Source organism: Balaenoptera ricei, chromosome 16 (genome assembly GCF_028023285.1).
Source record: "Balaenoptera ricei isolate mBalRic1 chromosome 16, mBalRic1.hap2, whole genome shotgun sequence".
Taxonomy (NCBI): Eukaryota; Metazoa; Chordata; class Mammalia; order Artiodactyla; family Balaenopteridae; genus Balaenoptera; species Balaenoptera ricei.
Genome location: NC_082654.1, coordinates 48,056,344 through 48,067,408, shown reverse-complemented (window position 1 = coordinate 48,067,408; position 11,065 = coordinate 48,056,344). Strand labels below are relative to the sequence as shown.

Genomic DNA, 11,065 nt, shown 5'->3' with positions numbered 1-11,065 from the left:
GGAAACGTTTAGTTTTATAAGTAATCAGGGAAATTCAAGTTAAAACAAGGTATTTTCAACCACAATATTGTTTAGGAAAACAAACAACAAACTCCCGAGATTGATACGGCCTACTGTTGGCAAGGGTGTGGAGAAATGGTCCTTTTATGGAGTATGAATTGAAGGAAGCACTTTCACTACAACCGTTAAAATTAAGAATCCACCTAATTTTAATTCCAGCAATTCCATGAAGGTTGAGCTATACTTACAGGAACGAAAGGATGTGTCATATATAACGTTAAATGAAAAGTTAATAGTTGCAAAATAATAAAGATGATAATCCCATTTTTGTAAATCACATATAAAACAAAACCAGCTGCTGTAACAAAAAGACTCCAAAAGACAGTGGTTTAAACAAGTCAGGAATTTATTTTGCTCTTAAGTTAACGGGTGAAAGGGAAGCAGTTCAGGATTGGCAGGCCAACGTCTCCATCCTCAGCACACGACTTCTCCCCACCTCATGTCACTGCTTAAGCTCCCACAGGCGTCTCAGCCAGCACAAAGGGGTATGTCGAATGGAGTGGACACCCAATTCCTTATTTAAGGGCCCAGTCTGGATGTTCTCTTTGTAGCCCATTGCCTGGTCATGTGGCCACAATTAACCATAAGGGAGGCTGGCAAGTAGAGTCGTGACCTGAGCAGCCACGTGTCCAGGTAAAAAGCAGGAATCTTATCAGTAAAGGAGAAGGGGAAAACAGACATTACAGCAGCAGTCTCTGCTGCATGCATCTGTAAAGGCATGGAAAATAGCCTGGAAGAATACACACCAAATACAGTACTTATCTCTGGAACACGAACAAGAGGGGGTGGGGAGGCAGAGTATTGCTTGAAAATTTTTAAAGAATGATAGTATATTCATGTATTAACTAAGGAATTTTTTAAATTTCACAAAATTTTAAAATCCTTTATTGTAGCTTAATACCAATATAACATTTTAAATACATTAAATCTATCTATATTGTACAAAGCTTTTAAAGTTCCAAAAGTTAGATTTTATCTAAATGAATAAGTTACTCTGTGTTGTTAAAACCATGATTTAGAGCATCTTCCTCTAAGCCTCTCCACCCAGAGGCACAATGACAATGTTCACAGATATCCATAGAGACACAGGCAAGGCAGTGACTACCCAAGGTCTCAGCTGGTGGCAGAGCTGAGACAAGGCTTGGAGTGAAGGCCACCTTGCTGTGACTGCATCATAACTTTTGCTGGCATTTTCTACTTGATGAGAAGGCTACAACTTCCCTAGCTCGGTAGAGTTTAGATTTCACACAATAGAGCTAGGATGCCAAAGCACTTCACACTCGTGAACTGCATCGGTACTTGAATCCGAGAACAAAAGGGATGCAATTTTCTTATCGGTTAATGATTACAAAAATAAAAATAAAAAAAGAACCTCCCAGAAACAAAAGTCATGAATTTTGACTCCCTTCTGAGCCAAGTAGTCAAGTTTAGGATGTACTGACCTGTTTAAAAGTCTCTTCTATTATTTCTAGATAATGATGGCAGAATGAAGAAAATAATAGAATCTTCTTCCTCTAATACCGAACCACTTTAAAAACAGAATAAAATAAAAAAGCCAGAATCCAAAAAAAGAAGCAGAAAATTCTGGTGGGAATTATGACTCTGACAATGACATCTCCTAATCTAAGGGGAAGGATTCATGGCCCAAGCTATTTAACAAAATCTCAGAACAGAAAAGTAAAACCCAAGTCCACCAACCAAAAGCTGCATGCTGCCCAGCAGAGGCTCTCCCCGACCTCCAAACCCACACCCCTTCTCTCTGCGTGGCAGGGAAGAGCATACAGGAGATCTGGACCCCGCTGCCTGATGTTAGCATGAGCAAGATGTAAAGAAACAGCATGGAAGGAAGGAGAGCACCATACAGAAAAATCAGCAAGAGTGAAAACAACAGGCCAGAGGAAACAACTCTAAGAAACAAACTGCACCGTGACAGCTCTAGAAGACATTTAAGGAATCCAGTGAACTTCAGAAAACAGGACTTCAGAGCTGTGATGATAAAACAATGACAAGGAAAGAAAAACAAGGCTAAGAAAACAAACTAAGGATCAAAACAACATCATCACAAAACTCTAAACACATAAACAACAGCCAGAAACAGATGCAGCTGAAAACCAAACCTCTAAAACAGGAGAGTCACAGTGAACGGAAAGGGAAAAGAGAGATGAAAATGACTGGACAGAAGAAGAACAATGATATCTGATATAAAGTTACCAGCATCCTTAGAAAGACAGACAATGAATAAGGTAAAAAATGTTCAAAGTTCCCTCCCAGGACGTAAGCAGAGAGAGGGCTGGAATGGTGCTCACTATGTGGTGATGATGGTATATCCGGGTGTGGTCTGGAGCGATGTCCGTGTGTGTGTGCGTTGGTGGTTTTATTTGTAACTACTTTTGGTTCTGCTTGATTTTTTTTTTCTTAAGATAACATATATTTTCCTAAAACCGCTATTCACTATGCGGGGGGGAAAGGTGCCCTTTGCTTAAAATAAAGCCACTGTAAACTGAGAAAACTACAAGTTTCTGCAAATACATGTCTCATCATTTATTATCAAGCTATTCCATGCTTTACTAATAAAAATACCTGTCAATTTAACAGTACCTTAACAGAAGATCATTTAAAGGCAACTAATAGGACTCAAAAGGTAACAAGTCCGATCTCTTTTTTGAGTGGCAAGTATCGATTTAAACATTTAAAAGCTAGGTACCAAAAACAATTCTGTTATCAGATACTGATGAACTGATTTACTGAACAGGTCTAACTGAATATAAGACATGTTTTTAGCACCAATAAAAAGAATTCTTGAGAGTTCTGGTCTATAAACTTCTAAATGAGTAGTAATGTATTCCCTGACAGCATCTTCTGGGTAAAAGAACAAATGTGTTCCAAGGATTCACAGGTCCCTGATTTCATAATTAATTTTGGGGAAAAAAAAAAGAAATACAGGTATTTTTAAAACTTTTAAGTTTCAGAGAAGAATTTCTTCCTCCTTAAAGTTTTAATTATGAGGTAGCTATCATTCAAAGTAAACATCAAATGCAGCCAACTTCCATCGACAAAACATACGATTATTAATCATAAGATTAATAATCAGAAATTTCCACTAGAAAAAGTCAATTTAAAGTTCAGAAGGTAATCTTGATCAGCAGTATTCTGGCTTGAGTTTCCAAATTCCTTCACCACCTGAAGTTCTATGAAAAGTGCACAGATTTCTCAGTAGTTCTCGAAAGACACAAGACTGTGATGCTGATAACTTGGATTCAAACTCCTGCAGTATCTCCCGAGTGCTGGCCTGGCCATCAACTTGGGCCTGAAAGGCAATGAAGTTTCTCATCTCCACCAGAAGGTCGTCGTGTTCCATGCTGGAAGGCGGAGGAGCAGAAGCCTCTGGAAGGCACCCACTTTCACTTTCTAAGCGCTCTGGCAAAATTAGGTGGTTTCTAGCTCTCATTTTAGCCAACAGTGAGGACGAAGTGAGGGCCCCGGATGAAGGCTCTGCATCTTCAACTTTTCCACTAAAATGCTCCGAAACATTATCTTTTCCATCCTTTTTCATAGTGCTGTCCTGGAGAAAGAAGACCAGTGCATCGATATATTTAATCTCCAGTTTATGCTCCCACTACTTATTTCTCCAAAGGCTCTGAGGGGCCATAAGATAACACACGTGCCCAGGGCACTGAGGTTGATGGAGAATGGATGATACACCGTCTAATGCAAAGGGAAAGGAGGAGAGTCAAGTGTCTAAATGCACCCACTCTTAGAAAACATTTCCTAAAAAACCCAAAACTACACTATTTGCTTCATCACCATCCTGAGGGACGAGAGCGGAGGGAGGGCAGAGAGGGTGGGGCCAGGCTTCCAAAGAAGGCTTCTAGGGAAACTGTCTCCAGGAGGTACGAGCACTGTGGGCATTTCCTGTTCTTCCTCCCAAATCTTCCCTGATCTGAGCACCGTGGGATAAGGAACAATATCAGAGCTGTACTTCCTTCACTTTTAAATCTTTTTACTACTTTACACCTCACGTGAGTTTCCTTAGAACAGCTACATAAATCTAGTTTTTCTTCTTCGGTCCTACTGCTAAAAGAACATAACACAGGAAGTCAAAAAAAAAAAAGGTTCTCTATTCCTAAATGTGTTCATATTAATCTAAAACAGGAATCTGAACCTGGGAGTTTTCAAATTTTATAAGTAACATGACCCTTAAGCAGAAAAAAACAAAGTATTAAATGATAAGAGTATGGCCGACTATTTACTCTCAGTGAAGCACTCAAGGCCTTCGGGGTTGTAGGACAGACTAAAGGTCTAGAGGGCCTTTACTGAATGTTGTTTGTAATTTACTAGCTGCCAGAGCATTGTGCCCTGGCACAATCTGAGGGCATCCTGGGCAGTGGTCCTTGGAGCTAGTACTTCACCTCCGGATGGGGCAGGCGGTATGGGCAGCAACTCACACACCACCCATCCTTATATGAACTTTTGGAAGACAAAACAGAGATTCTACTATGGATCTTGGGTTAAAGACTTTGTCTTTTCTAGGAAGTTAGCTGGCCCTTTTAAACTCACACAAAAGTACTTCATAAATGCATGAAAGTGCGTACAATACAAGTATCAGATGCCATCATGCTAGTGATGCTCTTCACATGCGGAATCGAGTGAAATTTTCATGGCAATTCAATTAAGTAGATCTCACAAATGAAAAGTTGATAGGCTATCAGATTACCTGGCATTTCTCCTTTGGAGACGCTGAAGAGGGATGCTGCACAGAGAAGCTGGAGTTCCTTTTCTGACCAAATCTGCTCCTAAATACGGAAGGGAGTCATAGTTGATAAAATGTAACTTTGTGACTTACAGATGAGAATGCCCTTCCAACAACTAAACTCCTCTTGGAGCAGTTTGCTTCTGCACGGTTATTCTTTCACAGCCATGACGCTTCTGCTCCATCGGCCATGATGCTTCTGCTCTATCCCCTGAGATTCCTGTACTTTACCCTCCTAGTAAAGTAGTAGAAATTATTACTGCATCTCAAGTAAAAACCACTCAATATCCTTGCTCAACTTACTACCCGTTGAATTCTAGGTAGGGAAACTATTCTAAAAGAGCACACTGAATACCATAGTAATTACTGATTGCTGAAACCTAGCTAATCATCTTATTAAAGTTTAATCGTTATTCTGTACCTCTTACTATTTTTTACGACATCACCTCTTAAGCAAAACAGATTTCTCCTTTCCCTGAAAAATCAGCTTTGGAAAGGAGGGAATGAAATCAAAGAAGAAGTTAAGATGACAAAAGTCTTTCCCCAAGTCACATACATCTGGCTGACCCAATCCCTCCCTGAGAGATTTTCTACTGCTGCAGATAAACAGGATGAGGTATCCCCGCCTGCCCTGACTTTATTTCCAGCCCAGCAGGTTTGGCCTCCTCACAAGCATGGCAGGGCGGCAACCTCTTACCTTCTTCCTGCTGGTGCACCAGCCACACCCCTGTGGCCGGTCCAGGTGGGAACACCAGATGCTGCTCCCAGACACCGCTGCCGAGAGAGTCTCAGTGCTTTGAGGGCATCCTGGGCCACACGGTTGGCCTCCGCCTCCACCAGCACGTAGTCTGGACTGGCTCCGTCCATGATGGCATCATGCTTCATGATGCTGTGCACACCCACTGGCAAGAGCAAAGGAAACAGTGAACATGTTATTTCAGCTCATACACAATCACACGTTTTCTTCTGTATAGGCTAGTGTGTTGTGGGTAGAGGAAACATCACGAACGTTTTTAGCTGCTATTCACCCGTGACCACCAGGACCCAGGAACTTTTACAAATGCTGCTGCTCTTCACCTGCATCTCTACCCGATGAGGGAGGGACTATCAACTGTCACTGCTTTGTATAATCAAAGCATAATGCTTTAATAACCAAACTTCAACATAAACTCTTCCCTGTTACCTGGAAAACTTTAAAATCTTCTACTAATATATTCTCTATTGAAGGGGGAAAATATACAAATATAAAATAAAACTACAGAATTTCTAAAAAGTAATGATGATGGAAACACTACATATCAGAAGAATCCAATGCAGTCATCAGTGGAAAATGCATAGCCCTAAATATTTCTATCAATAAAAATGAAAGAACAAAAATAAATGAACTGAATTCCAAGTCAAACAGTTTTATAAAAATTAGGACCAAAAAAACTCATCAAAACAACAACAAAAACAAAAGCAACAGGAAGAAAATACTGAAGATAAAAGCATAAATTAATGAGGTAGAGAACAACCATGGATCTAATTAATAAATCAAAAACTTGGTTTATTGGGGGAAAAAAAAAATCACAAAACAGACAATCTACTAGCTTAACCTGACAAAGGAAAAGGGGGGAAAAATATACAAAATTAGAAATGACAAGGGGGAAATTATCTTGAAACAGAAGCCAATTAAAAAAAAATTATTACAAGAGTATTTTCTATGCCTCCATACAAATAAACTGGAAAACCAGACAAGATAGATAATTTTTCTTAGGAAAATAGACCAGGAACTGTAGAAAAAAACAGAGCAAGTTACCAATGAACTACCTTACAAGAAAGCATCAGGCCCAGATGGTTTCCTTCTGAGATGCCATACGTAAGCCTGCTTTCCTGAACAGAAACCCATTCAGCAATCTTTGGAAACTCAAGGCTGTCACCTTGGGAACACAATGACTGGTGAGACCTGAGTAAGACAGTCCCAGGGATGACTAATTTGTACAGGCTGGCCAGTCCCTCCAGGGTCCTGAGCAATTGTTGAGTCTGCTTTCCTAATTTTTCTCCCTTGTTATTAGCTACCAGCTTTCCTACTTCCAGAGTGCCTGCCTCTGGCCATGCCCCTGTCTCTCTCCCCCATGATCTGTCACTTTACTCTCCTGTGGTTGTTAAATCAGATAAATATAGCATGCAGAGAAATCATCTATGAATGTTCAGGTATTACAAATCTATTTTAAGCATTGTACCCCTCCTGTATGTGGTTAGAAGTCGAGTCCTATTGTTCTCCCAAGGTTCAAATTCTCCTAGGAAAGAGAGGTGAAAATGATTTTCAAAAATGTCAATACATTTCAAATCTGAGTTTTAGAAGGAAAAATACTTCCAGTTGAGCACACACTCTGCACCGTCAGGAAAGGCTGCTTCCGCTAGAAGTGGCCCCCTCATTTCTATTCCTAGCACACCTGTGGCAAGGTCAGCAAAAGGAGTACCTGATTTTCTGAAAAGCTTTTCCAGGACGTAGTCGTCATGGCTGCGTTCCTTGGGCTCGCTCTCATTTTCATTGTCTTGCCTCCGGTACTGCTTCTTCTTCACCAGGTGTGGAATTCGAGTTCCCTCAAACTTGGCGTCTCTGTGGTGCTTAGAGCTCTTAAGCTTTTGCTTCGGCCTCAGATGTTTCTCCAGGGTCTTTTCTTCTGCCACATGATGTTTCATTTTCGACTTGTGCTTATAAAAATTATTTTCTGTTTGCTCATTCTCCCAAAGAGGTTCTGTTTGAACCCGGAAGCTTTCTCTTTTATCAGAAAGACCCTCCTTTTCATCGATGCTTTCCTCACCAGACATCCTGTACATTTTGCTGATTCTTGGAGAATCTGAACCTTCCCCGTTTCCATGAATCACTGAGGAATCCTGCAGTCTGGACATTGCATCTGTCTCTTCTCCAAGCCTCTCACTGTTAGTTAGACTACAAGATGTTTGAGGGGCATCTTTCAAAGGATCACCTAGATTAGAAGTTACTGCGTTCACTTCAGGTCCTATAGCTGCAGATTTCTCTTCAGATGACGTGGCAACATTTGCAGATGTGTTAGAACCAGGGAACTTTTTACCTACTGGAATGTTCTGGTCTGTTCCAAAAGCCAGTTGAAGTTTTCTTTTTAAATGGCGTTTGGGTGTCTGAACATCTGAACCAGTTCCTGTGAAAGGGAAAAATATGCTAGTGTTATACTGCATAATTCTTACGTATTTCGTTACTTTAAGTTAAATTATTTTATGAAATACCTGCAAAAATAGCACTTGTTTCAGTGCTCTGGGATGTATCAGGACTAGTCAGAGTAAACAGCTCATAAAGATCATTGGATTTGAAAAATCGCCTTTGCTTTGGATCTTTTAGCACTCTATTTGTCAAAAACTGCTTGAAGATTTGTCTAAAAAGATAGAAATTAAGCTGGTATGAAACAATGTTTAGCTGTACCTCAGAATTCTAAACATACAGTAATTGTTTATTAATAAGGTAGAAAAACAATCAGGTTCAAAGACATTTTTAAAAAACACACAATAAGACATCTAAGCTTATTTTAATGAGAAAGAAAAATACAAAAGCAAAACAAGATAAAAAAACCAAAACACATATCGCTCAGTTACAGCAACTATTGCTCTAAGATGGAAAGACTTCCTTTTTTCTTTTTTTTAATTAATTAATTAATTTATTTGCCGTGTTGGGTCTTCGTTGCTGTGCGCAGGCTTTCTCTAGTTGCCGCGAGCGGGGGCTTCTCTTGTTGCGGAGTGCGGGCTCAGTAGTTGTGGCTCGCAGGCTTAGTTGCTCTGCAGCATGTGGGATCTTCCCAGACCAGGGCTCGAACCCATGTTCCCTGCATTGGCAGGCAGATTCTTAACCACTGCACCACCAAGGAAGTCCCAAGACTTCTTAAAGTACTATTTTTTAAAAATTCCCTGCTCCAAACCCTGGCAGCGTTCCTCTCCCTCCTGCACACCCGCAACCAGGAGAGCAGCCTCCAGTCAAGGAGCACAGCCACGTGTACTGACCGGTGGTAAATCTTCTCTTCGATGGTGCCTGCGGTCAGAAGCCTGTACACCGTCACCTGTTTCTTCTGGCCTATCCGCCAAGCTCGCTCCCGGGCCTACGGCAGAGAGATACAGCTCAACAAGGGCCCTTCTCAGCGATAAGCACTGACTAATAGCCGGTCGCTTCCTTCCACTCCCGAAATTAGAATTTTGGCTAATGAGGCTAAGTACACCCAAGGCCTATTAAGGAAGATAAACAGGCAGGTGACAAAACAGACCTAGCCAACTCTACCTGGAAAACAATGTGTGTCTATCCCCTCCCATGTTCTCTTTTTACCCATGTCTAGTGTGCCTGCTACGGGAAAACTGTGAAGACCCTTACTCCAAGCTGAAGACAAGCTACAACCAAGATGTGAGCTATATGCTGAGGGTAACGTGGCACCGAAGGACGCTCCCGAGTGCAAGCCATCAGATAGTATGTCACCAACACGCTCCTTTAAACAAAATAAACGGACCTGCACGTCTGTGCTTGGGTTCCAGTCAGGGTCATAGATGATGACTCGGTTTGCCCCTGTCAGGTTGACTCCTAGGCCACCCACCCGAGTGGTCAGAAGAAACACAAATATGGATGTGTCCTAGAGGTAAGACACACAACACTCAGTATGCACATGGAAGACCAGTTACAGCTCTTCACCTCTGCCTTTACATATTCTCCACACGGAAGCCTGTTCCCAATACAAGCAATGGGTTATGCCCCAGAAACCTTTGGTCAGTCAAGATCCCATCTCACAGCTTCTACTTTTAATATCAATTATATTAGCAATATTTAAACCTGGGTTTTCAAGAAGGAATACACATTCTCTGTTTAAACACACACACACCCCAATAATCCAGAAATGCACTGAGTTAAAAGCACCCACTGCCCAATCCCAGATGTAGGCACTGTGGGTGCAGACCTCTCCTTCTTTCCCCTCTGCATAAAGTAGCACCATGTAACTACATCGTTCTGTTCACTTGTTACCTCATTGTATCTTGTAATCAGTGGTTGTCTTGAAGCTATCGCAGTGGTACCATCCATCTTGAGATAGGAATACTTTTGGGCCCTAAGGAATACTTCAAATATGTCCAACATCTGTTTGGGAGAAGGGGTGGAGGATGTTAAGAGTTTAAAAATCAAATGTACACCTCCAGTGAGTACTCCACATTTGTGTAAAGAGTCACATCCTCCCCAAAAGGCTTATATTAAAAGCGGTTTCCTGATTCGAGGAAGATAATGTAACTACTGCAAGAATATTTTTGGTATTTCCAAACTGTTAATTCTTACAAGTTTTGTAATCAGCACGGCATTTATTTGAGTTCAGACCCAAACTCACCTGCACCCCAGAATCACGTGGTAATAAGCCTTTTTTAAAAAGCCAACTTCTGGGCACCAACTCTAGAGAAAGATCCCATCTCCCAAAGAGCTTTGCAGGCTGCCACTTCAGTGTCAATGGGTGGATTTGCCTTTGGAATCAGTATTTTAGACAATATCTCATTTTTTGAATAATGGTTGTGAGTCATAAAGAACCAACTTGTTTCTTGTATGAGGTTTGTATACTCACCTGTCTGGACTGAGAAAACAGCAATACTCGTTGGCCCTGCTTGTGCCATATTTTCAACAAGGACTCAACAACTATCATTTTCCCGGAACGTTTCCAGTGTCCAAACTGATCTTCCCCTAGTTCATCATCTGGAATACCTTTAAGATTCTTGGGGCCTCCAGAAAAGAGATCAGGGTGGTTGCAGATTTTTCTTAGGGCTACAAGTCCAGAGAAAATCTATGGTACAAAAGAATTACATGCACTCAGATTACCCCACGTAAAATACTATTCATTCCGGAAGGAAAGGAAGGAGGCTGTTTGATATGTAACACAGATTAAAAAGTAATTCTTCACCAGTTTCTTAGTTTCCTCCCTAATCACAGCGTATTAGGAGCTGGAAGAAATCAACCTTTACACATCTTCTTTTCCTGATAGGGCAAGTTCTCTAAAAACAAAAAAAATCCTTTTGGACCAAACATATCTACCAGGGTCACATTCAACTGCTGATGATTTATTTTCCCTCTAGAAAAAAAAGTATGCAGCTCACAGTATGTAAAAAACTGACGCACGTTTTAAATATAAATAAGAAACATCATGCCCATCTAAAACTTAGGGAAATCTATCATGTAACTTAACAAATGCATTTATTTTATTATTTTTTTTAACATTTTTATTGGAGTAT

The 11,065-nt window shown here is 40.8% G+C and overlaps 1 protein-coding gene across 4 annotated transcripts in view; it reads right to left on the bottom strand.

The window, feature by feature from the left end:
- Positions 1-398: 398 nt before the first annotated feature.
- The window catches only part of ERCC6 (ERCC excision repair 6, chromatin remodeling factor), a 72,524-nt gene continuing 61,857 nt past the window's right edge, over positions 399-11,065 (bottom strand). For 3 of the 4 annotated variants that reach the window (XM_059899793.1, XM_059899794.1, XM_059899795.1), the window contains 9 exons: positions 10,405-10,620; positions 9,825-9,935; positions 9,319-9,438; positions 8,825-8,919; positions 8,060-8,205; positions 7,273-7,974; positions 5,508-5,712; positions 4,775-4,853; positions 399-3,622 (listed from right to left, as the gene is read on the bottom strand). In XM_059899793.1, the coding sequence (XP_059755776.1) occupies positions 3,200-3,622; positions 4,775-4,853; positions 5,508-5,712; positions 7,273-7,974; positions 8,060-8,205; positions 8,825-8,919; positions 9,319-9,438; positions 9,825-9,935; positions 10,405-10,620 (2,097 nt within the window). In that variant the 3' untranslated portion in view covers positions 399-3,199. The remainder of the gene's footprint in view (positions 3,623-4,774; positions 4,854-5,507; positions 5,713-7,272; positions 7,975-8,059; positions 8,206-8,824; positions 8,920-9,318; positions 9,439-9,824; positions 9,936-10,404; positions 10,621-11,065) is intronic. The other variant, XM_059899796.1, reaches the window with a different exon arrangement.